This window comes from Quercus lobata, chromosome 10, assembly GCF_001633185.2.
Source record: "Quercus lobata isolate SW786 chromosome 10, ValleyOak3.0 Primary Assembly, whole genome shotgun sequence".
In the NCBI taxonomy this organism is placed as follows: Eukaryota; Viridiplantae; Streptophyta; class Magnoliopsida; order Fagales; family Fagaceae; genus Quercus; species Quercus lobata.
The window spans coordinates 32,908,890-32,936,127 of record NC_044913.1 but is presented as its reverse complement, the minus strand read 5'-3'; the positions used below and the strand labels follow the sequence as shown (position 1 = coordinate 32,936,127).

General features: G+C 35.2%; 1 protein-coding gene across 2 annotated transcripts; it reads right to left on the bottom strand.

Annotated features, from left to right (window-relative positions):
- Positions 1-666: 666 nt before the first annotated feature.
- LOC115965493 (bifunctional D-cysteine desulfhydrase/1-aminocyclopropane-1-carboxylate deaminase, mitochondrial) lies at positions 667-26,616 on the bottom strand. 2 transcript variants are annotated; one of them, XM_031084731.1, is made up of 11 exons: positions 26,378-26,616; positions 19,369-19,497; positions 19,198-19,263; positions 18,894-19,088; positions 18,688-18,798; positions 17,396-17,487; positions 14,815-14,907; positions 6,654-6,711; positions 6,459-6,572; positions 5,145-5,242; positions 667-973 (listed from the first exon to the last, which is right to left on the bottom strand). In XM_031084731.1, exons 1-11 carry the CDS (start codon positions 26,573-26,575, stop codon positions 769-771), a joined length of 1,359 nt encoding a protein of 452 aa, XP_030940591.1. In that variant the 5' UTR covers positions 26,576-26,616; the 3' UTR covers positions 667-768. The 2 variants fall into 2 exon arrangements, with proteins under 2 accessions (XP_030940591.1, XP_030940592.1); XM_031084732.1 differs by lacking the exon at positions 26,378-26,616 and having other exon boundaries at positions 668-973; positions 19,369-19,733.
- Between the last annotated feature and the right edge of the window lie 622 nt (positions 26,617-27,238).

The following is a 27,238-nucleotide window of genomic DNA, read 5'->3' as shown; positions in this document are numbered from 1 at the left end:
TGTTGAATGGTAATGGTAGGTTTGATGTGCACTCATACTATGAGGCATTGAAAGGTTCAAGTGATGCAAATTTCCTTAGAAAAGTATTCGGTGTTCAAACGATTTGAAAAGTACTGCATTTACTGTGTGGATTGCATTTTGGGGCCGGAATCTTTTGTGATAATCCTATTTTCTTTTTGTTTTCTGGGTATTTGCGCTTCGTTGGGTAATGTTAATGAGTGTTGTTAATTTACTTGCTAGATGGAATTATTAGTTAGCCTACAGGCACTACACTATCATTATTATTTTATTTGGAATCTAGTCCTCTCGTGCTTCATGCGGAAACTATGGAGTTTTAGTTTGGCATACACTAGCATTGCATTTTTTTTTTTTTTTTGTTTGGAATCTAGTTCGCTTATGCTTGATGTGGAAACTATGGAGTTATTAGTTTGGCATACACACACTAGCATTGTATTTTTCTTGTTTGGAATCTAGTGCTATTATGATTGACGTGGAAACTATGGAGTTATTAGTTTGGCATACACTATCATTGTATTTTATTTATTTGTTTGTTTGGAATTAGTCCTCTCACCAGTTCAACTGAAGTTTTTTACTAGATTATTTTTTGAATATTTGGATCTTAGTAATACTCATTCTCACTCTTTGGACTTAATCTTATGTATACATAATGTATGTAGGAGATTTGCATCAACATCTTCTTCTTTTTACAAACTTATTTTACATGCATAATGCAATGTAAGAACTTCAATATATGTTTGTTTTGCTTCTCTAAAACATTTTTCCAATACCATCTTTCCGTGGAATGTCTTCATGGACATCCATTCGACTCCAATTCCCAACAAGTGAATTCATCTCTTCAATTTTGTCGAACAAACCCAAAAGTCCACCGGTGTGTATGAATAGGATCTTTCTGCCTTCCCACTTCTTTGGATTCTCAGTCATGTCTTTTATCATTCCATAAGCAGCTTTCCCACTAAAAGAAACGCACAACCCAAAAATTCGAGAGTTACTCAAAGCAGCCATGCTTACCCACAATGGGTGTATCAATCAAATCATAATCTCATTAAAGAAAAAATATGCATATATGGGATCTATGTAGTACACAACATTATAAAAAGCATAAAATGAAAGGCAACCCTACATGGGAAACACTCGCAGAAAATATAGCCTCTAAAATTTAGAGATCAATAAAACAAATTCGAAGAGGAGAAAATAGCAGACATCCAATCATATATCGACACTAAAAACTAGGGCTCCAGTTCCAATACAGAAACTTTGATGTTCACCCTCCCTAAAATAAATTAAAAACACATAATGCACACGAGTTGCATTCCAAATAACACTACTACAACGCAACCGAATGCATCCTTTCTAGCATGCCAACAGATCGAACGCAATTCTAGACATCACCCAAAATATTCTAAACAAATGAAATACCGAAGTCCATAGCTCCTGCCTCTCGGGCAACATCACAGGGGAAATGTTCCGTTCTTTTCCCACTTTACTTGCACATGCAATACCAATTGACTAAAACCACATGATGCTTCCACATATGATCCAATGTCAAAATCTTTCCTAATGCTTTTTTCCATGCAAAGAAAGCCGCTGCAGTCGATGCCTAGACCTTTCAAATACTTCTCCAAGGGAAAGTATTACCATCCTCCACTCTTAATGCCTTATATAAGGTATTAGCTCATTTCCAAATGCACTTTCGTATTGAAAACACTGAAAGAAAATTTTTTGTTCTTATTCTCAAAAAATAAAAATTAGTTTTCTATTGTTTTTGAAAATTGATTCTAAAAACAGTAACCAATTAGGCTCTTAACTTCAAATTCATGGCTCCAGCCTGGTACCCAAACCAATCTATCTTCTACCTCTCTTTCAACCTTGGTAGAATAGAGAATATCAAGAAAACATGCCAAATTAAAATTCAAGTTCCTAATCTTTTATTGCTCTAGAAGCTTAAATTCCAATGGATAATGTCATTTGACCAATTAATACACTCCCCCACTGTTGCATCTATATTATGTGCAATTCAAAAGAGCACCGGCAATGCCTCCTTTAGTAAAGAATCTTTACACCATAAATCATACCAAATGAACTCCCCCCTGCATCAAATCTAAGGATTAGAGAATTTAACCCAGCCACTTCTAATATGTTTCCATAAGCTTTGTCCATAAGGATTGGGAACTTCTTCAGAGCACCACCTTCACCATTAAATACCCTGCTTTTTATCTACAGGGCTTTGCTAAAGATGATCCCTTCTCCACACCATAATCAATTCTTGAACAGGAACTACTAAAGCTGTTTTTTGACACCCAATACCACGTGTTGCACAGGGGAACAACTGTACTCCAATTAACCGGGTGATATTTAATTAAGTCACGAACACCTTCCCACAAAAAATCTCATTGTTGTTTCTCAAATCTATTAGTTATACCAGGTAAAGGGAAAAGAGAAAGAAAATATGTTGGGAAGCTTTATTTATAAGTTATACACACATCCAATGGCTCTTAAACCCATGACCTCACTCTCCACCTAAAATGGAAGTATGTTGCAAGCTAGACAAAGTGCTTTTGTTTAACTTCATCATAAAATTAGTCGTACTTAGAGCACAAAACTCACTTTTTGCAGGGTTTGGAAGAGGTCATGATAGGGAGCCTTACTCCCAATTTTTTTTGGAGAGGCTAATCCCCAAACTTGAACCCAAGACTTGTTGCTTCTGGTGGAAGACACTTGTCATCACACCAAGGCCCAACTTCTTCATAATCAAATAATCAAAGTATAGAATCCATAATCAAAGAGGACCTTATCCTCATTATCATGATAATTCAACTCTTCCTACCAATCCATGCAAAATATGTTAGAATCTTTGGCTTTGATACCAAAATAGACTTGAGACAGGGCTGCGATAACAAATCTGTCTGGAAAGCAACTTATAGGGTTTAGGACTACTTGCAAATTTGGATGTATGTTTATAGAAAAATAATGCTTTTATTGATGAAGAGAAGCAATTTTTTGTATACCAGCTGTATACGCAAATTCTTCTAAAGAATTGTACAGGGAAAAAAATAAAGAAGAATAAGTTTGAACGAAAGTCTAAAAATCTACCAGTGAATGCCTGTCACTAATTCCCATGCAATGAGACAACTCAAACAAAGATTCCAACTCAATAACTAAAGCCTCTGCTCCATTAAAAGTGCAATTATTCATCTCCCTCCAAGGCATCCACATTAGACATAATGGGGTCCTATTCCACCCCAGATAGCTTCCATGTTTCCCAACCCAATTCCACCATCCAAAGAACAACTCTGCAATGGTCTTTGGCAACACCCAATGGACCACAAACATAGAAAGAAGTCGATACCAGAACTCAAGAGTTACATCCCTATGCACTAACAAATGGTCCATTGTCTCACCACTAAATCTACACATGCAACACCAGTTAACCAATATGATGCCTCTCTGAATACGATGTCAAAAAATTTTCTGAGCTGTCCATACAAAGAAAGCTAATTTTTTCAGAATATTATTACACCAAAATCCCTTACAAGGAAAGAACACTCTAGTGGAACCTCTTATGACCTTGTAATAATGATGCAGTTAGGAGAACTTAGGTCTAGCATATAAGAAGGGTTTAAGAATAAATTCAAGCAACAAATAACATAAAAACAAAGAAGATAATAGGACTTAAGTTAGAACAATCAAAAATCAATTTCTAGGCTCAAAGAGTTCGCGAAATATTCATAAAATAGATAATAAAAAAAAGGCTTGAGTACAACTCAAGCGGCTATTTATAATAGCATTTAGTAACCCTAGAATCCTAGCCTGCAAATCTCTCCCAATTCGTTGGATGCTTTGCCAAAACTACAACCATATGGCCTCCTTACAGCCCTGGTTGTCAATTGCCCCAATCTGGTCCATATTTTTTTAATCAGACAACCCATTGCCATAGCTGATTTCCTTCCACTGCCTATCTCCAAAGATATTTATCCGTCAAAACTTGGCTAGAAGTGCACCATTTTCTCACTCATAAACCCCCAAGTAAAGTCTCTTGCACCTTGCAAGTGTTAGCTCTATCTTCTCTAAAGTAGGATTTTAAGCCGTTCTCACCTTGAAAAAGATCCCAAAGGCACAGATAATTATTGATAAACTCCCAATTCTACAACATATTTTTGCCAGGTCTTCTCTTCCTTCAACCTCCCTAACTGGGACTATTTTGCTCTTCCCCACCCCAGGAGAGTTGATGAGGACAGCTCACTTAATTAGATTGGATTTCTTACGCAGTTGGATTTGTTTGGTATTCCTCTGTTTATTTTTCAGATTAGATAAGTATTATTATTTGAGTTTGGTTAAAATTAGTTTTGGTATGTTGTTATCTTTATCTCTAGCTCTATTTAAGAGACTGATTTATTTGTATTGAAAGATAGACGTGATTAATGAAATTCAGATAGGATATTTTTCCAATTATTAGGTCCTGACTCCTAATGCCTTAGGTGTTGATTCCTAAGGGTCCTTAGGTCCTTAGCCAAATTCACTTTTAGGCCTAAACCCACTTGAAAAGACTAGAAAAAAACTTGGACGTAAAGATGTTCAAAATTTCTTCACAAAAAAGTAAGGTGTCATCAACAAATAGGAGAGGATAAATAAGCAAGCTATTATCCAAGTTATTCCCAACTTGAAAGCATGAGGCATAACCCTGTTCCACAACTTTCACCAACATTCTACTTAGAATCTCAATATTAAGAATAAAAAACAAAGGTGAAAGGAGGTTATGTTGCCTTAATCTCCTAGAGCTTTGAAAAAGCCAATGGAGAGCGACTGACCAACAAAAGAACACTATGGTTACACATATGATTGAGGTTTTTAAGTGGATAGTGATGGGACACAGTAAATTTTTACATAATTTTTCACGTTTGGGTTTTTCACATTACCTTAAATTAAAACGTTCACAACCAATACAACTTTGCCATACAATATAACACATAAGCTCTGTGCAAATGATGTATATGTAAAACATTTTTTTCCGCTTATCATGAAATAATACTTATCTTTCTCTAGCCAAAAACTGATCTTATTAGTTGAGGAATCTCCTGTAATAATCACCTGTGTGAAGAAAGATGAAGGTTTGCAAGATATTATACCTGTATACTGGATCAAGAACAACACCAGTTGCTGAAGCAACTTCCTTAACAAATTTAAGCTCCTCAGGGGTGTTAATTGCATAGCCCAGACCTTTGGCCTGTAAAAAGATAAAAATAAATTTACTTCCTGTTTTATAACCAATTAAACAGTATCCTCAGCCTGATTATTGAAGTAGGCAAATTCATACAGATAACATGTGCGAATGAATTTTTAAATTACCGATTGTCCCAAAAAGCTTAAGTTATTGGGATATAACAAATTTAAATATTTAACCATAGTCTTCTAACACTCCCCCTCACGCGTGGGCTCAAACTCCCCCTTTTAATAGGTGAGGCCAAACACGTGGGATTTTAACTGAGACGTAGAGTGGAGGAGACAAGAATCGAACTCAGGATCTCCTACTTTGACACCATGTTAAATTACCAATTGTCCCAAAAGTTTAAGCTATTGGGATATGGTAAATTTAATCATTTAATCACAAACTTCTAAGATGAATCATTGTCCATTATATAATAGCATAAACATTGTCGTCAGTGAACACTGAGATTTTTCAGGTTTGACCATTAGTTTACTATAAACATTACAACCCATAGATCTTCTGGAATAGACCTACTGTTTCTGGGAATACTAACCCACCACCATCCAAGCAGGGAAAAATGAGAATGAAACAGAAAACTCAACATACCACTTCAGCATTAATTTTCCAGATTGAGCAGAAAAAAACAGGTGCTTGAATACCAACCAATGTTCTAAAGAAGTGTGTAGACATAGGTGCATGCCTTCACATACTCATGCACCATTATGTTGAAGAAAAAGAGAATAATATATTATAGAAAAGGAGGAGCTTGAAAATCAAGAATGTTAGCCAGTGGATTATTCATTCCATTTATATGGAAGAGGTGGTTGTAATAGGATAATGAATATTCTAATGGTGACAGCTGGTAGGGACACCTAACCACTTGAATATTCAGGCTCTTTTAGAAGAGTACCACTCATCCAACATCGGTATAACCCCTATAACACAACATTATCTTTCTAACTCTCTAAGGCATTACAACTCACCCACCTACATTAAATAAGAAAAAAAATTGTTTCCTTTCCATTTATGTAAAACTAGAGAGCAGGCAATACAATTAATGCAGCCATGTAATGCATGTTTATTGAAAAGCTCTCTCTCTCTCTCTCTCTCTCTCTCTCTCTCTTTGATTGGTAAGTTACACATGCACCAAGTGGGGCAAATGACAGCAGCTCAGCAATGAAACAGAAAAATACATTTTCACAAAGGACCTCTGCTAATATACTTAAACACTTACATTTTGAATGTTAACAATATCATGTGAGTCAACACCTGCTTCGAGTCCATCAAGTAGGCCTTGAACAAAGTTGTAGAAGTAATCAGGGTCATCACAAACTGAGAATGCATGGACCTATAAATGGTGAAATGTAGAATTGAAATTAATTGATAGGTCAAGAACAGCAAATAAGAAACTACATTGAGAAGGACAAACCTTTGACTTTAGTGTACTCAGCCATGATCCCAATGATAGACCAGCAATTGTGCCCCCACTGAAATTCAACACTATTACATATTAAATGGGTAGACATAGAATCATCACAACTCCCCACAAATAAAAATTTAAGCTGAATAATCATTATTGTGAGGTAGAAAGTCCCATAAAAGTTTGCTAGAACAAAACCGACTTTTCTTTGAAGGAGTGCCAACATAAGTTGCTATAACATAAAAGCAAAATGTATAAATTAATTTGAAAGGAAATCTAGCTCAGTGAAGTCATTTCGGTTGCATAGAGTCACTAACTTGGTACCAAACATAAAAATAAGGTGGTGCCTAATCAACTTGGTACTGATGTAATATGAATGACTTCAATCCTAAGAATAAGAATTAGGGAGACATTGATGATTTTACTTCTTAGTAAAATAAACATAAAGACTTATGAAAAAACTTAAAAAGAAAATTATTGAAACAAATCCTAAACTCATGACAGCCATTATATTACAAAGTACACCTAACATATGGAAAGATAACTTTAGTCCTTGCTACTTAAATTGGCACCAAATCTTTCCTTAATTGAATCTATGCCCAAGAAATGGCTGATTGTGCCATGGACTCAACCTGCTCACTTTCTAGAACTTTATCCTCTATAGTCAACATGTGAAACTGCAGAAAAGCATACTGTGGCATCAGATTTTCAATTGCATTACCAATCACTGGTTGCACATTAACCATAGCTTAATGTATGACAGATTCAGGGAACTCTGCCAGCCGGATGGTCTACCATGGCTTCAGGATTTATGAGTGGTATCTAGAGTTTGTCAATTGAGTAGTGTTTGGAAAAGATAGGGTTCAAGGAATGAAGAGTGGCTGAAACAGAGAAGGATAGGTGGCACAACTTTTGGGTGTAGCAGCAGAAATAAGGATTTAAGGGATTGTTTTAAAAGGTGATTTGAAATTCCAAAGTTTGGGAAAAGTTAGGCCCTTTGAGGTTTCAAATCTGTCCTACATCAAGGCTCTTCCACAGAAGTGAAAGTTTTGACCCTTTTATGGAGTCCCTGTTATGAAGGAAAAAACTGTAAATTTGATTTTAATGGTGCCTCAGTAAAAATAAAATATCATATAATAACTGAGATTATGACATGCTGGCATAAGCTTTGGATGTAGAAGTGCAGTATTATAGGCTAGGAAGAAAGTAGGAATATAATAGATTATGATAGTTGAGGCACCACATCTCACCAGACAAGTCGCACTTTGAGATCTAGACTCTTGTGGAATCTATCTACTTTTTGTTTTTCTTTTCGACAAGTCAATTTTATTAATACTAAATATTAATGTTATGAGTAATAGGGGCAAAACAATAATATCATGTACTTCTTTATATATAAATGATATTTTATGTGTTAGGGTTGACTTATCAAACCCTAAAGACCTTCACCGTAAACAACATGGTATCAAGTTGAATCATATATTAGACTTTTGTTGGGAGTTGTATGGTAAACCCTCATCTCACCAAGCTAGTTTTCAAGTTGAAGAACCGCCTTCACAGTCACTTCCACCAACATCCAAAGTAGTCTCCATTCCTAAAGAAGAGTACAATCGCCTCTTGTCTCTGCATTCCAACTCTATTGGGTATGATTCTACTATTAGTTTGGCTCAACGAGGTACTTCCGCTACTTGTCTTGCCACTCAGGACCCTTGGGTCATTGACTCAAGTGCTACTGATCATATGACAGGTACCTCAGGTTTACTCTTGACCTTGAGCAATCTAGTAATCTTCCCAATGTTACATTGGCAGATGACTCAGCCACTACAGTTTCTAGTTTGGGCACTGCCAATCTTAGTCATAATCTTTCTCTCTCTTCTATCTTATATATTCCTTTTAACCTTTTGTCCATTAGTAAGCTTACTAAAATTTTGAATTGTGCTGCCATTTTTTTATCCACTCACTATATCTTTCAGGATCTCAAGACGGGGAAGATTATTGGTGGAGGGCATGAAGCTGGTGGAGTTTAATACCAAGATCGATGTGGTTCTTCCCGTTTAGTGGCTTCTCATTTGTCTATCTCGCCTCTTCAGCATCATTGTCGCCTTGGTCATCCATCTCTCTAGAATTTGAAGTCATTCCGTCGTGTCGTCAAATTGAGTCTTTACAATGTGAAGCATGTCAGTTAGGTAAACACCATAGGGTGCCTTTTGCCTCTCGACGTGAGAGTCGTGTTAGTAGTCCTTTTCATTTAGTTCATGTTGATATTTGGGGTCCAATAAACACTCCCTCATTGTTGGGATTTAAATATTTTGTTATTTTTGTTGATGATTATTCTAGAGTCACCTATCTTTATCTTATGAAAAAACGGTCTGAATTGTACTCAATTTTCAAATCATTTTATATGGAAATAAAGACTCAATTTAATGCTTCACTTCGTATTTTTTGGTCTAATAATGCTCGTGAATATTTTCACACATCTTTGTCTCAATTTTTTGATGATTATGGTATAATTCACCAATCTTCATGCCCCCATACTCCACAACAAAATGATGTTGCTAAACGCAAAATGCGTTATTTGTTAGAGGTCACTCGTGCCTTAAAGTTTTATATGCGTGTTCCCAAATCATATTGGAGTGATGTTGTTCTCACTACCTGTCACCTAATTAATTGTATGCCTTCTACTGTTCTAGGTGGTCAGATCCCTTATACTGTGCTCTCTCCTAATGCACCTTTGTTTCATCTACCTCCTAAGATCTTTGGTTGTGTGTGCTATGTTCATATCTTAGGTCCAGGGAGTGACAAACTTCATCCTAGATCCATTAAATGTGTTTTTCTTAGGTATTCTCTTACTCAAAAGGGATACCGATGTTACTCACCTACTCTTCGTCGTCATTTCATTAGTGCTGATGTCACATTTGATGAATCTCAATCCTATTTCTCTCCTTCGGTTGCTAGTGACAGTTCTCCACCTTGTCTTCCTCTCCTACCACCTGTGTCTCCTATTGAATCTCCTCAGAAACCACTCCAGGTATATCGTCGTTGACAGAAACCTCCAACAAAGACTTCTTCCCTGCCTAGTGATCTGCCTCCTGATCCTACCTCTCTTCCAATTGCTTTGCGCAAAGGTAAGCATTCTTGTACCTCTCACCCTATCTCTCAGTTTGTCTCTTATGGTCACTTGTCTTCATCTCTTCATGCCTTTATCACATCCTTGAATTCTACTGTTGTTCCAAAGTTTGTCTAGGAGGCTATGTCCATCTTTGGTTGGAAGTCTGCTATGGAGGTAGAAATGTCTACCCTATCTAAAAATGCTACTTGGTCTTTAGTTACTCATCCTCCAGGGGAAACTACTGTTGGTTGTCGTTGGGTGTATACTGTGAAGTATTTGCCTGATGGTTCTATTGAGCGTTTGAAGGCTCGCTTGGTTGCCAAAGGATATACCCAGACATACGGTATTGACTATGTCGAGACATTCTCAACTGTTGCTAAAATTTCTTCTGTTCGGATTTTGATCTCCTTGGCTACTAATTTGGGCTGGCCATTATTTCAGTTAGATGTTAAAAATGCCTTCTTGAATGGCGATTTGGAGGAAGAGGTGTATATGGAGCAACCACCTAGGTTTGTTGCTCAAGGGGAGTTTGGAAAAGTGTGTAGGTTGCATAAGGCCATCTATGGTCTTAAACAATCTCCCAGAGCTTGGTTTGATAAATTCAATGAAGTAGTGTTAAAGTTTGGATTGCGATGTTGCCACACTAATCACTCTATGTTTTCTCATACCTCTGATAGAGGAAAGATTTTGTTGATAGTATATGTTGATGATATTATAATCACTAGTGATGACAAGCAAGGTATTGATGATTTGAAAAGATACTTTCAAAACTCCTTTCGAACTAAGGATTTGGGTAAACTTTGTTTTTTCTTGGGTATTGAGGTAGCACAATCTAAAGAAGGAATCAGTAAATCACAAAGGAAGTATGTGTTGGATATTTTGGAAGAAATTGGCTTGTTAGGATCTAAACCAATGTAGACTCCTATGGATCCTAATGTCAAACTGTATGAAGATCAAGGAGAGCTGTTATCTAATCCTGAGAAATATCGTCGTAGGGTTGGTAAACTGAATTATCTCACAATTACTCACCCAGATATATCATTTCAGTTAGTGTTTTGAGCCAGTTTATGAAAGATCCTCGCCTTCCACATTAGGTGGCAGTTATTTGGATTGTAAGGTATCTTAAAGCACATCCAGGCCATGGTCTTTTATATAAAGCTAATGGTCACCTACGGGTAGAAGCCTACATTGATGCTGATTGGGTTGGATCACTATCAAATAGAAAATCCACTACTAGGCATTGCACTTTTCTAGGAGGAAATCTGATTACTTGAAGAAGTAAGAAAAAAACTATTGTTACCAGATCTAGTGCAGAGGTTGTGTATAGAGCCATGGCACACACATCATGTGAGCTTATGTGGATTAAGCATTTACTTGAGGAATTAAGATTTGTTGTGAAGCTGCCTATGACTATACATTGTGATAATCAAGCAACAATTTACATTGCCTCCAATCCTGTGTTCCATAAGCGAACCAAGCATATTGAAGTAGATTGTCATATTACTTAGGAGAAAGTAGAAGATGGTGTAATTGCTACTCCATATGTTTCTACAAGAGTCCAGATTGCTGATATGTTTACCAAAGCTTTATGTAAGACTCATTTGGGTTTATTTTTTACAAGCTAGAATTGTATGATATATATTCTCCAGCTTGAGCGGGAGTGTTAACAGTAATATCATGTACTCCTTTATATATAAATAATATTTTATGTGTTAGGGTTGACTTATCAAACCCTAAACACCTTCACCGTAAACAACAATTACAAATAGTACAATGGGTAAAAAACGGAGTACACAAGCTGTATACCCATAAGTAACCCAGCAAAATTAAAAGTAGAAAGAGTATGAAATTACACAAATTTGAAAGTCTCTACTCCCATCCAAGGACATCCAAAAGAAAGAATTCCAACAAATTGGGATTTTAACCTCTCGATATACAATTCCAGCCCATCAAAGGTCCTACGACACTACATTTTAAACCCTATTTCTAAAAGGAATAGGTCTATGACGCTAGCATTGAAGCATTCCTCTTCCTACTTTAGGCATCACCAACTTTACTACAAAAACGACAAATATGAAATACCATAACTTCCTCACCATCAAGCAATGCAGACCAAGTGATCAACATGCTCTTCATCATGTTTGCACATCACATTGACTCACAATGAACATAACTTGTTTCATGAAGATATCTATAATGAGTATCGATGCCAAAAAAAACCATCCGCACAAAGAAAGCCACCCTCAAAGAAGCCTTCACCCTCCAAAGTTCCTGCCAAGGGAAATCTGAGACATCATTCTCTCTCATGCCTTATAGTATAAGCAAACACAGAAACACCCATTTTTGCTTAATTTCCAAAACACCTTGTCCTTCATATCCACACTTATTTGGGTAGAATACATCACCTCAAAAAAATTAATGAATGACTCCAGTTCCAATCCTAAGCATGCCTCACAAAAATTGAATTCCAATGCACTCAACCATTTGTCATCTCTATATACTTGTAGACCATAGCATTTTTATTCATAGCAAGCTGAAATAGTTCAAGGAATAAGGACGGTAGGTTAGAGTTGAAGAACCAATTATAAAGACTCTTTTGCCATCCCCAAACCCTAAAACTAACAAACCTACACAAGCTATATCATCCCTCTCTAATGGCCTTCAAACTACTAGCCTATGTATTGTACAAATTGAACTACAAATCTAATCCCCCTCTCCTTCATATTTTAACATCACAACCTGCTTCCAAGAATGATTATTCTTTCAGGTGAACCTCCATAGCCACTTAACTAGCATTACTTAAGTAAATGTACTCAATTTGATTATTTTAAATAATTCAAATTTATATTCTTTAATATTGTGCTTTTATAATAAGATATAAATTCAAAAATATACGTATATCCAAATAACATAAATGTCAACTCTCAAGAATTTTAATTATTGAGAGTTTAAAGAATTTATAACTGTTGAGATTAAAAATTGTCAACAACCGAACAGACCCTAATATTAGATGCACCTAGCTTCTTTGGAACCCAAGCTATCAATGAAGCACATTTACCTCCTCTCAAAAGATCCCTCCATATGAAACTTATGTAAATACTTCATCACGTCTTCTTTTATCGCTTCCCAACATCTTTGGAAGAAGGCTACAAAGAATCTGCCAGGAAAAAGGGCCTTATCCGCACTCATAGATTTAAAAACTAATAGAACTTCATCCTCATCAAATAAACTCTCTAGCCATTCACTCTCTTCATCCCAGCAAACTCAAGGCCTTCCACCTTAGGCTGCCAATCAATGGGGTCTTTGTACAAACCTTTAGTCAAAACTACACCATACACATCAATATTACCAATAAAATTTGAGCATCTACACCAATTGACCAATCTGTGAAAAAACTTCATGTTATCATCTCCTCCCTTCAACTGTAATGCCCTGGAGTTTTCTCTCCAACCATTTTCTCCATCAAAGCAATCTTCTTTAACAGAGTCTTCAAATCATGTTTGCTCCTTTCTTCATCATTCAAGCCACCCTCCTCCTTTAAATCAAGCCTCAACAACTCATCTATAATTTTGTTTTTCTGCACATCAATATCTCCACAATCCTCCTTATTCCACTTTTTCAGATCACCTTTCACTTTGAAAAGCTTCTTTGTCCGGACAAAACTAGCAGAGTCCATCACCCTATGGCCTTCCCACCAAATTTTCACATTTTCCGCAAAAGCAGATACTTGTAGTCACATGTTCTCAAAACTAAATGAACACTAACCTGTACTCAACCCAGCTAGACAGTATGATCATCTCTAAATGTGCCAACAACATCTGAACTATTCCTTCCACATCAATGACACCCAAAAAACGATCAATGTGAGAAAGAGACGGTCCTGGTTACCCAAGGAGAAAAAGGCCCTATAATGGAAAGTCTTACAACTCAAGTACATTAATAAATTTGGACAAGCCTTGCATTGCTTGTGGAAAAAGTCTGGCAATTCCATATTTCACATAGAAGTCACACCATATTGAAATTCCCCTAAGCACCAAGCTACATCTCATCTCCTTCTAACACCTTTTAGCCCTTACCATAGATTTGGCCTCATCCTACATCATTTGGGCCATAGATAACCGTAGTCCACTCAAAATCACCTTCCAGATTTCTAAACATTCACAAAACCCAGAGAATTCACCTACTACATAGTCAACTATCTCTACTAAACGTTTATCAAACATCAACAATATTCCACCAGCACTCCCAACTGCCCCCAACACCCACCAATTTACCAATGGACATATACTCCTTAGTATTTCTTTAGTCGTGATTTCTATTTTGGTTTCTTGTAGATAGATTGTCTCCTCTTTATTCACATAACATATTCTCTGCCCCCATACATTTTCATTGATCATTAAGACCCTCTCACACTCCATTTGTATCCTTGTCCATGCAATGTCAATAACCCATACCCTCTTCCTGGGTCACCTCTTCCCCTGATACGCCCTACTCTGTACAACATAATTCATAGGTAAGTTTAGTTAATAGCTTTTACTAATTTTTTTAGTGTTTTTTTTTTTTTTTTTTTTTTTTTTTATTGCACTCACGTTTTGATTGTGCTTATAAATGTAATTTTCAATAATTTTATTTAGAGTGTGCTTATTTTTTGCTTGATTTAGATGTTTGGTATCAATATTTTTAAGCGGTGAAAAAAGGGTGTTATTTAATATCTATATAAAAAATATATATCAGAAGATTTGTGATTTTCCATACAAGCCAAATGCAGAAAAGAGAGAAAAAAAAATTCAAAACATTTTCAAGAACGCAAAGAAACACCAGAAAACAAGCAGATTTCCCTCAATGTAGCATGACCTTTTAAAATTCTAAAGACATAATGACAACAAAACATTTTCAAAGAGTTAAAGACAGGTCTTAGAAAACAGGCTAACAAAATGGACTAATGGGCCTTCTTTGGGTTTAAATTATTCCATGTCACTAATTAAAGAGAAGTTGAAGGGGGGAGAGGGGAGGAGGAATTGTTGGCAGCAGAAAATATTAATAGATGAAATAGAGTGGAACCTTCCACAGGCTACAACAATATCATCAAATTTTATCTGGCTAGTCCCAATCTGAAGTTGCTGCTCAATCTCCTGGATCGCTTCAATATAACCCCTGAACAGAACAATATAATATGAAAAAGTTAGTATGGAGAGAGCAATTATAATAAGATTAGAACAAGAAATTAAGGAAACTTGTGGGACAAAATATAGACCCTGAACAAAACAATATCACATACAAAAGTTAACATGTAGACATCAATTATAATAAGATCTGAACAGGAAATCCTTATTAGAAAACAAGATTTGAAAAGGAAATCAAAGGAAACTTGTGGGGGAAGAAGAAAATGACAGAACTCAGCAAGAAAGAAAGAGATTTTAAGTGCAAATTTATAGGGAAGTGCACAACCACACATACTGTTTGCTCTTTTTATCACACACAAAAAGAGAGAAAAGGAAGAAAGGATGAGAGAAGTAATTAAGAAAAATTGGCAACTAGTACTTCAGATCCCTTTTCAATTTTCTAGAATAATTTATTAAAGAGATGCCAAGTGGGCATCACCAAACTACACACAATATTCAGAAGTGGAATGCCTAATGGAGAGTCAAAGGTGACTAAAACTGACCTTGGGCCCCAAAACAGCCAAAACAAAATAATTATACAGAAGCAGAGCACCTAGGTAACAAACTTCCTCATGGAGCCCAAAATCTACAAGGACAAAAAAAAAAAAAAGCAGAAGACAAACCAAAACCCAACCTGAACCCCATTGGAAAATCAAATTAGCCTGATCATTATTAAGAAACCTAATTGGAAAGTCCTTGCAATCTAGGGGATTCCAAGAGCTCACAGGAGCAAAAACTTTTCACCATTTCCACCGCCTTATTGCCGCCATAAAAAAAAAAAAAACACTATTAAACAATCAACTCTTTTGATTCCTTCCATGTACGCAAAGCATAAAAACGTATGCTTTCTCCTCTCAAACTAAATAAAATAAGATTTACCCAAAAAAAAGAGTGTTTGAGACCAAAAAAATCATTCAGCTATCAAAGACTATTCAGCAAAACAGAAGACACACCAAACTACTGATGCAGGCTGATAACAACTGAAAATTGAACAATTGACTGTTCGACATAACAACAAATAATCCACCATTTAACCAAAGCTATTGACAACAACTAGAACAAAACAAAACAACAGGAAAGTAAAGGGATATAACCTAGGAGTCAATACCTAGGTCTGACTTGGAGTCAGCACCTAGGTCTGACTTGGAGTCAACACCTAAGGTGGTACTGAAGTCAGCACCAGATCAAAGAGAGACCAAAAGGCCCTTTTTTTTCATCTATCAAAATATCAACTATCTCCAAAAGGAGTACAATAGTTTGCTTATAAATGATTGCTAAACCTTAGTTCTAAATGGTGTAGAAAACTCTAATTGCCTTATTACAAAAATAACCTTGCTTCCAAATATTAAAATACTAATAGCCTAATAAACTACTAGAACCTAAAACATAAAAATACAATTGACTGGCAAACATAAATAATACTAAATAAAAATCTTCTTTCATCTCCAGCACCAACTATAGCCTTTGGTTCAATTGGTCCCTCATAAAATCTCATCCAACAAGGAGGTTGACATAATCATATATTAGGAGGAAGAAGCATTGAAAAAGTTGGCACTCCTTTCCCACATATTCTTGCCAAAGACCAAACAGTAGACTGGGAAACAACTTCAGTCACAAGGACAGGGCATCCTTCCTCCTCAATGCATCATAAACTAAAATAAAATAAATTTTTTCCAGAAAGTAGATGAAATCTGGAAATTCTTTATCACCACATTTCTTTTGTTGGAACAAAGACCAAGGACCAGACAATTTCGAGGAAAAGAAATTGGCAAGCTATTGCCTATCTGTCATCAAATAAGTATATGGAAATTGGTTCCTAAAGGGAAAATCACAAGACCTCCTATAAATTCAGAACTTCAATTATTCCTTGCCACAAAGTAGATCCTACTTTTGAAATGTACCTAAACAACCCCACCCCTCCCCCCCCCCCCCAAAAAGCAAATAATAATACAGAAAAATAAATGATTACAACAACCAAGCTCCTAACAGGCAAAACAAGAAGCCGTATTTTGCAACTACAAACTCACCACTCCCTTCCAGATTCATACATACCTACATACATACATGCATATATATGTGTGTGTGTGTATGTGTGTGAATCCAAATTGTTCTTTACACTTTGTCCCTCAGATCAGTTACTGTGTTAACAAAGAAACACAAACTAAAAAATATATTTCCCAAGATTTGGTAAAATACTCTAGAGTCACCCCATGGCCGTGAAATTTGCAGCATAACCAGGATTACTTAAAAGTCTACTCACATGCTTTCCCAAGTCTTCTTTCAGGTATCAAACAGGTTCCAATGGTCTTTGACCAGAGACCAATTTGATACGGTGTAAAACATAAGATATTAATTATTTCATTTACAAGTAGCTTACAGGGAAAGTTTACTATAATTTTCAAATTACAACATTATTACTCCCAAACAATAGAATCAAATGGAAAAATAGAATAACATAGACATCAGTGACCCATTCTCACCAGGTCCCTAGGGAGTTTGATCCACCAACAGGAATAACATATGGCCTTCTTCCTTCATTTAGCAGCTTTTCTTTTAAGAGATTAGTAAGAGTCTGAGATTAAAGTTCATATGAACAAAGAAAATTACTAAGTATATTAGCAATGGAAAAAAGTATCAGTTTATTAATATCCGAAAATATATATTGGTAAACAACAGTAATATAGTCTGTCATATGTAGCTTAGGAGAGTCCTATAAATCAGTAATGTGTTATCTCAGCTAATTGCTTGAGGAAACAAATTTCATTTTACTAGTTCAGTCACATAGAATTACTCCAATGGTCAAAAGCAAAAAGGATGACTAAAAAAATATCGAAGGAAAACAATGTTGATACGGCATGGCTAACTTGTCCATTTAGTAACTATGATCATTCAAAACAAGGTTCTAGAGAGAAAAAGTAAAAATGAAAGAGGGAAAATCAATGAATTAGACACCTTATAACATTTATACGATCGATTTTATGGATATAGAGTCGTCATTGACAGCAATCAGGGGAGCAGATAATGAGAGGACAACCAGAAAGGAAAAAGGAACTGCAAGAGAAGTTTCCTAGCAGAGAATCTCACTTATTATCTACCATTCTACTGAAGCAGAAAGGTTCTTTTTTCTTCTTCTTTTATCTACCATTCTACTAGGAAAGAAAGATTCACATCTGTTAGAATTATGATTAAAGTAATTAAATTCACCGTTCTAACAGCTCAAGCCTTTAGGAGAATTCATAGTTTATAGTGGTCTCATTATAAGTGGTCTTGGGTTTGAACATTGTCTCCTCTCTACCTCCCACTTAAAAATCTCACGTATTTGGCCCTAGTTATTAAGGGAGATTCGGGGCCTCGTGTGAGAGGGAGTGTTAGAATTATAGTTAAATGATTGAATAAGAGTTTAAGCTTTTGGGGCAATTGGTTATTTGTCAATATACTTTTGCCCTAAATCTTGTACGATCGGTCAACAAGGTCAATGAAAAGGGTCCTTGCTACTTATTGCTTTTGTGAAAATGTTCTAGAATACTTATGGAGAAATCCATAAGTTCTGAAAACTAACTTGAAGGTATGAATTCAAGTGGGACTGGACTTGACTTGACTTTAGGTATTGTCCAAAAAACATCCAATAAACATTGAAAGATGCATGGCTGTAAAGTATAGTATGACATAAAGAAGGAGGTTTTTGAAGTTGAGATGTAAAAAGTAGTAACAGCAAGCAAAGTAAGAAACGCATGGCAGTAAAATGAAATGCATTGGAACAGAACAAACAGACCACACTTCCGAGTTTTGCATATTCTTCTTTTGAAATAAGGTCAACATGAGCTCCTACTAAACGCTCAACCAGGAGATTGCCAGTCAATCCAGGATCTTTGTCCACAAGGACCTGCAATATTTTATCATGGTATAAGAAGAAGAAGATGATGATAATAATAAAAGAGAAAATGATGGTTGTTGAGTGTTGAGTGTTGAGTGTTGGACCTTAGAAGTTCGTAGTATGATAAAGCAATCAAGATGAAGATATTTGGCAGCGACAGCAGTAGCACGGCAGTGGTTGCTTTGGATGCCTCCGATTGTGATGACACAGTCAGCACCCTGTGCCACCGCTTCTGCCATCAAAAATTCCAATTTTCTCACTTTGTTTCCACTCAATTGCATTCCTGAAAGGTCATCACGCTATATATACATATACATATACATATACATATACTCAGCAAGCAAGCAATTGGATTGGTTGGTTGATTGGTTTTGTCATATAGATTGAAAAAGAAAGGAAATTCTTCACCTTCAACCAGACCTCGGTGTTGTTCGGCAAATTAGGAAGGTTCCATTTGTGAATTGGAGTGGGAAGCTGAAAGGAACAAAAACAAAAATTGAAAACAATTCCGAAATCCAATATAATAAAAGAGAGTTAAGAGTTTTGTTAGTGTTGGTTGGTTAGGTTAGGTTACTTTACGTGGGCAAGAGAGAAGATGTGAGAAGGGATAGGATTGAGATGAGAGGCCCACTGAGGAGGGACGTAGGGTTTGCTGGAGAGGAACTCCATGCTCCCCCTCGTTGCCTGCTTCTGCTTCTGTTTTGAAACCTCGTCCTCCATTATGATTATGTGGGTTTTAGATTCAGACTGACTTTTTAATATGATATTAGTGCGTGAAGAAGAAGAAGATGAAGATGAGAAAGAGAGGCGTCGGGGCCTGAAGAATAACAATAAGATTTTGTTCATACGATTCGGATGACTCAGAGGGCGGACTGCCCAACGCCTGCTGCTGCTGCACAGCATTTCATTTCTTCTTTACATCATTCGTTCATCGACTGTTTTTAACTTTTTTAAAATGAATTTTTCTAGCTTTTTGGTACTTACCTTTTAGGCCGATTTTCATTTTGGTCTCCAAAATTGAAAAATCGTTCTTATTTTATTCCCTTGATATAAATGGCTGATGTACTGCACCTTTGGCAAGCATAAAACTAACATAGCCATTAAAATAATATTAGAAATATATTTGGCATTTAAAAAATGTCATATCAACATCCATTGTAAGCTTTTAAATTTAAAATAATAATAACTAACTTATCAATTTTAACCCAAAAAAAAATGGAATTAAAAAAAAAAAACACTTCAATTCATGTCAGCTTTCTAACTTTTTTTTTTTATTCTTTCTTAACAACCAAACACAAAGACGCAATAATCTCTCTCACTCTCTCTATTTCTCTCAATCTAACCCAAATTAACTTCTCTCTAAGGTTTTGGGATATGCTTTGATTAGTGGGGGTTGAAGTGGTTATAGGATCTAGGTTTGATGGGTTTGATCTGGATTAGAGAGAGGGTGAGAGGTTGAGATTTGTTTCATTTGGGTTAGAGAGAGAGAGAGAAGCTAAGATCAGTTTGATCTAGGTTTTAGAGAGGGAGAGAGCAGACGAGATTGGTTTGATTTGAGTTAGAGAAAGATATGCTGAGATCAGTTTGATTTGATTTAGAAGAGAGGCCAAGATCGATGATTTATTGGGTGAGGTTGAGATCAGTGGTGGTTGTGAAATGGAAACAAAGATCGATGATGGTCGCAAATCACAAATGGTAATGGTGGTGGTAGGTGGTTGCATAAGGGAGGTTGAGATGGTGGGTCGCAGTGGTCGAAGACTCAGTTTCACAATTTTGTAGTCTCAGATCTTCCTTCGGTTTTGTTCTCGATTTCATATGGGTTTGGCTTCTCAATTTCATATGAGTTTGGCTTGTACTGAGAAATTGAAAGAACTGGCTAGGTTTTCATATGGATTTGGCTTGTATAGTTGAAGTTTTTCATTTCGGTTTGATTTGATAGGATTTAGTGTTTTGGTGATTTAAAGAGCTTGGTTGCTAAGAAAATAAAAGAAAAACTTTTTTTTTTTAAATTTTCTACACAACCATTTGGGGAAAAATGTTTTCTTCCATGAAGAATATGTTATTCCAAAATAAATAAATAAAATTTATTTAATTTATTTTTAGAAAAATCACAAGTTTAGAATTTTGTTTTTATTGTTTTTTCTCATGTGGATTTTTTATTATTAGAATGATGATGTGGCATTTTTAAATGCCAAATACATTTTTTAATACTATTTTAATGGTCACATAAACTTTATGCTTGTCAGCAGTGTAGTCTATTTGTCACATATGCAATTTTCATTAGTGAGATAACAGTAGGGACTAAAATGAAAACGATTTTTTTAGTTTTGGGGACCAAAATAGGAAAAAAAAGAAGTAGTGGTCCTAGAAGAATTCTAGATTGATTTAATTATATATTTGCTTGTCAACATTTATTTCATAGCCTTTCAAATATTTAAGTTTAGTTTTTAAATTTTGAAATGTGTGTCAAAAGGGTCCCTTTTAATAGCTTCAAATTAAAAAGTATGACTTAACAAATGAAAACACTAAAAGCAAGTGAAAATTTGGCATTTGTCCCTAATTTATAAACTATGTAACAATTTATCCCTCTTTTCAAACTATTTAGGGATGTCCCTATTTTGAAACTCGATTTTAATAAAATCGAGTTCTATGTAAAACTCGATATCATTAAAATCGAGTTCCATATGTTTTGTGCCACAGTGGAAGCCAAAAAAATTGCCACAAAGAACTTGATTTTATTAAAATCGAATTCTGCAAAAAAAATTTTAAAAAAATGCACTCTCTCTCTCTCTCCTCTCTTCCTTTCTTCTTTCACTCTCCGATTCTCTCTCTTCTCTCTTCATCTCTTCTTTCTTTCTCTCAATCTTCGATTCTCTCTCTTGCTTACGATTTTAGGTGGTGATTGTAGTAGATCAGTGGATTTTAGGTGGTGATTTGGGGTGGAAGTAGATTGGGTGGGTGAGCTTTGGTGTTGGCTGGTGGTGTTTGGGTTTCCTTGATTTTCTGTCATGGCTAGGTTTCCTTTGTTTTATGGGTTGGTTGATCTCAGTTTTGGTGTTACTATGGTGGTGGTGATGGTTGGGTTTCAGTGGTTGCTAATGGTGGTGGGTGGTTGATTGCTAACGGGGGTGGTGGTTGTTGGGTTTTGGTGCTACTATGGTGGTGGTGATAGCTGGGTTTCGGTGCTACTGTGGTGGTGGTGATGGTTGGGTTTCAGTGCTCGGGTTGAGTTTCAATGGTTACTGATGGTGGTGGATGGTTGGTTGCTGTGTGAGTTTGCTAGCTGTGTGGTGTTTAGGTTTTTCTTGGTTGGTTGCTATGTGGTGGTTGCTGAGTGGGTTTGCTAATAATGGTGTGGGGTTTTTGGCTATGTAGTGGCATTTGTACAGCTCTTTTTTTTTTCCCCCCCAAAGAACTCAATAGTCAAAAATATCGAGTTACATTTTGAAATTTTTTTTGAACTCGGTATTTCAAGTAGCGAGTTTTAACATTTGTATGGAACTTGATTTTAACAAAATCGAGTTCCACCTAGATTTTTTTTAATGGGAAAAGCCACATCAGCTTACTCCACCATGGCAAAATTTAGCCATAACTTGAAAATCTTGAAATCGAGTTATTAGCAGAACTTGATTTTCTAAAAATCGAGTTTCAAAATATAGACATATTTCTAAATAGTCTGGAAAGAGGGACAAATTTCTACATAGTTTGTAAATTAAGGGAAAATGCCAATTTTCCCACTAAAAGCATATACTCATACGTATATGAAGTCTGTGTGGCAATTAGAAAAACAATTACACACTAACTACTATAAAACAAGATGTTAGTAATTTTGCTTATATACATATCTCTACCATCAACAATTGCTACCTAGCCTCCTAGACTCCATATAAACATCAATGCTTGATTATAGCAATTTTGCTTATCACATCATATTTTTCCATTAATCAGGTGACTTTAGAAACCTTTTTTTTATACACATTTAAAAGGTTAAAAACTGCCCTCTCAAAAAGGTTAAAGACTAAAACTAAGACATTTAAAATGGACCAACTTGAAATATAGGGAGAAGGTTGAGGATCAAATGTGTAATTAAACATTTTAAATTTTAAACTAATCACTAATCAGTGTAATACACATAAAATTTCTAATAAAATTATATATGAAAAATTACATAAACGACCTAAACTTATGCTTAAAATTTTAATTTTATCAATAAAAATTCTAAATTTATGTAATCATTTTAATTTGAAACATTTGTCCATCTCTATTATTCAAGATAGTAATAGAGTAAGAAAAGTAGGATGGTATGAATGCTCTCTTTTACAAAAAAATTTAACATATTGTGGGCGATGTTGTGATTAATGTTGTACTGGATTTTCTAAACTCTGGATACATGGAGCCTAATATTAATTATACTTATATTGTCCTTATCCCCAAAATAAAATCTCCAAAAAAATTGTCTGATTATAGGCCAATAAGGCTTTGTAATGTCATTTGCAAAATTATTTCTAAAGTATTGGCCAATAGATACCCATTTGATATCTCCTACCTATAGTGCTTTTGTCCTAAGTTACCTTATTACTAATAATGTTCTGGTAGCATATGAAACTTTACATGCTACACATTGTCGTAAAAAAAAGGAAAAACAGGTTCTCTTGCATTGAAGCTAGATATTAGCAAAGCTTATGACTGGTGCAGAGTGTTTTACTTCTTTTATGTGCAGAGTGTTTTACTTCTTTACTAGCACGAGCAAAGATTGAAGAGCGGCTATATGGTGTTTCCATTTGTAGGAGAGAACCTAGTATTCCCATCTACTGTTTGCGGATGACTCTTGTAAAATCCCAGCCTATATGCATGGTTAATTTTATGGATTTACATACTTATCATTATTTTATTTACTTTAAGTGCATAAGACTTTGATATTTTGATGTTATAGAAGAAATATACTCTTTTAATGTTATAGGAAGAAGTTTATAAAGGTAAGGATATATATATATATATATATATATGCATAATTATCTTATTAGTTGGGTCTTTCTAGAATATAAGTTTATGGAGGGGTGGTAAGTAAATTTTGAAAAGTATAATGGGTGAGTCATCAACCCATTTTTCCCCTAGCAAGACACGTGCCCCATCACCTTTCTCCCTTATCTCCTTACTGCATCAGATTCCCTTTTCTTTGTTTCTTTATTCCTTTTTATTTCCTTTGTTCTTCTTTCTTTACTTCTCGTTGCTTGTACCTAATCCGGCCATACTTCCCTCTCTCACCGAAACCATAGATACCTCTCTCTAAAGAAGAAATCAAACACCTAACACTAAAGTTTTAGCTTCAAAGTTTGTGGGTAAGTAAATAAAACTATTTCTTGTTTTAGGTATTTTAATGGTGTAATTGTTTGCTTTGTGTTAGTAATTTAAAATATTGAAGGTATTATGGTTAATTTATTATACCTAGAAAATTGTGAGTTGAGATAATGAATTAGAGATTGTAAAGGTTGTTTTGTAGGTGAGTTTATTTTGCAAAGATGTTGTTTTAATAGGAAAATTTAATTATTAGGTGATTAAGTTTTCTTGTTGGCTTATAATTATAACCTGACAAACATGATGCTATAAGAATTTTCTATTTGTTGCTTGGTATGGCAGAAGATTCGTAATTCAAAACTTAGTCTATGGATTCTTTTGATCATGTGATTGGTGTGTGTGTGCGTGTATTTATGTGTTGCTGTGGGGAACCTTTGTGAGATGGGAATTAAGATTTTCTTGAGTTTGAAAGTTAGGTGGTGATTCATGTATAAATTTATATACTTAGAAAAATTGTTAGTAATAAGTTTTGGTCATTCATTTACGTGACGAGAATATGGACACTTGAGCTCCTTTTATCCAACTTTCTCACGTTTTCTGCTTTCAGGTAAGAGATATATGACATGTGCGTTTGATAAGTATAAAGTTTGTTTAGAAAATTTATTATACATTCAAACATTTTAATTAGAGATATTACATATGAGCATGATTTAAGTAAAGATAGATGTTCGTGAGTTGTTGAATCTTATATATATGAAAACTTTTAGCATATTGATGCTATTACTTACACTATGAACATAATATTTAAGAATTAAGTGGATATGCTACTATTATGAAGTATTTATGTAATGTATAATTGTTAGAAAAATATAGTTTTTGGATTATTCCATTGTTATGATCTGAATTCAGTCAGTAGGAGTTAAAGTACCGGCATTTCCATGGAAGTATTGATCGGCCATTAAAAGTGGTGAGGATTTTGTTGCACCTGCCCTTGTTGGAAAATACCAACTTGTGGAGGATGCCAACCAACCCCACGGTTGATGATTTGAGCACACCGAAAGGGGTGTGATATTTCTGATATGATCATGAGATTTCCTAGAATTGTGGAGAATGCTGGATGTTTGACACAATGTGCTGGAAGCCTCCCAAAAGTTGTAACAAACTTACAATTAGACTGACTAATATATTATTAATGAGCCATTAAGCTATTTTGTATTTATAAGAAAAGTATGATGATAAGAAATGTATATTGAATGTATTATAAATCTGATGGAAAGTTTATGATAAAATGTTTTATAGTCTATTTAAAGATAAGGTTATTGAAATATGTTAAAGTTCCTTATTATGTCATTTTATTATTATATGAAAGGAAAAATGTTGTATCTTCGTATGAAAGTTCATAAGTTATTATTAAAATAGTATGAAGACTATTTATCAAATCTGGCATATCCATAGAGTATTTGACTTACACGCATTCTTATTAAATGCTCATGGAACTTAAAATCTTACTGGGCTTCGCAGCTCACCCTATTATATTTCAGTGCATAGGTTCTTTTCTGGAAGCAGCGAGAGTATTAGAGGTGGCAAGAGATCCATGGTTCTCAATTGTTTAGATTGTATAATTCTTTTGTTGTTTAGAAGATATAGATTTTTGTTATATAGGAGGTATCAAGATGTACTTGATCCTCATGAACAAAGATGCTATTAAGTTTGTTTTGGACCCCAGTGTATATCTTTAGGGTTAGGTTAGGTTTGTAAAAAAGAGTTTTTGCTAAATGTTTAATTATGTAATATTTACTCGAAAACCTTTAGTTTCAGCCAAGTGTTCAAACTTGCAAGTTTGAATGTAATGAAGATTTAAGTTTTTATGAATTTTGTATATTATGGCTTTTATGCAAGGAATGAAAACGGATGACGAGAGGTGAAATTTTGATAATCACCTTCAGCTTTAATTGGTTCGTGTTAGTATTGAGTTTAACTTGTTATTAACATGCCGGCAATGCTCTAAAATCTAGAGTATAGGTTTGGGTCGTGACAACTCTCTACTATTTTGCTGAGCCACTCAAGAGTAGGTAAAATTGAAAACAATTCCGAAATCCAATATAATTCTTATAAAAGAGAGTTAAGAGTTTTGTTTGTGTTGGTTGGTTAGGTTAGGTTACTTTACGTGGGCAAGAGAGAAAATGTGAGAAGGGATAGGATTGAGATGAGAGGCCCACTGAGGAGGGACGTAAGGTTTGCTGGAGAGGAACTCCATGCTCCTCGTTGCCTGCTTCTGCTGCTGTTTTGAAACCTCGTCCTCCATTATGATTGTGTTTATGTGGGTTTTAGATTCAGACTGACTTTTTAATATGATATTAGTGCGTGAAGAAGGAGAAGAAGATGAGAAAGAAAAGCGTTTGGGCCTGAAGAATAACAATAAGATTTTGTTCATACGATTCGGATGACTCAGAGGGCGGACTGCCCAACGCCTGCTGCTGCTGCACAGCATTTCATTTCTTCTTTACATCATTCGTTCATCGACTGTTTTTAACTTTTTTTTTTCTTTTTTAAAATGAATTTTTATAGCTTTTTGGTCCTAAGAGCATTCACAGCAATGTATTACTATTTTAGCTACACCAAAACACAAAAAAAAATAATGCAGCAATGAAGCTATACTAAAACTTTTTTCTCTTTTTGCTATCGTGCACATCTATCAAAACTAAAATGAAAAATAATTTTTTATTCTATGTTCACACGTCATTTTTTATTTTTTATTCTTTCCTTCATTTTCCTTTCACCGTCTCTCCGGCTCTCTCTCCTCACTGCCTCTCCATCTCTTCTTTCTTCCTCCAGATCCTTCTTTCTTCCTTCACAGATCCATCGTCGATCTGCATGAGCCTAGTCATGGCCGCGCGTTCTCCACAATTCCATCGTCGATCTGCACAAGCCCTTTTAGGCCGATTTTCATTTTGGTCTCCAAAATTGAAAAATCGTTCTTATTTTATTCCCTTGTTATACATGGCTGATGTACTGCACCTTTGGCAAGCATAAAACTAACATAGCCATTAAAATAATATTAGAAATATATTTGGCATTTAAAAAATGTCACATCAACATCCATTGTAAGCTTTTAAATTTAAAATAATAATAATTAACTTATCAATTTTAACCC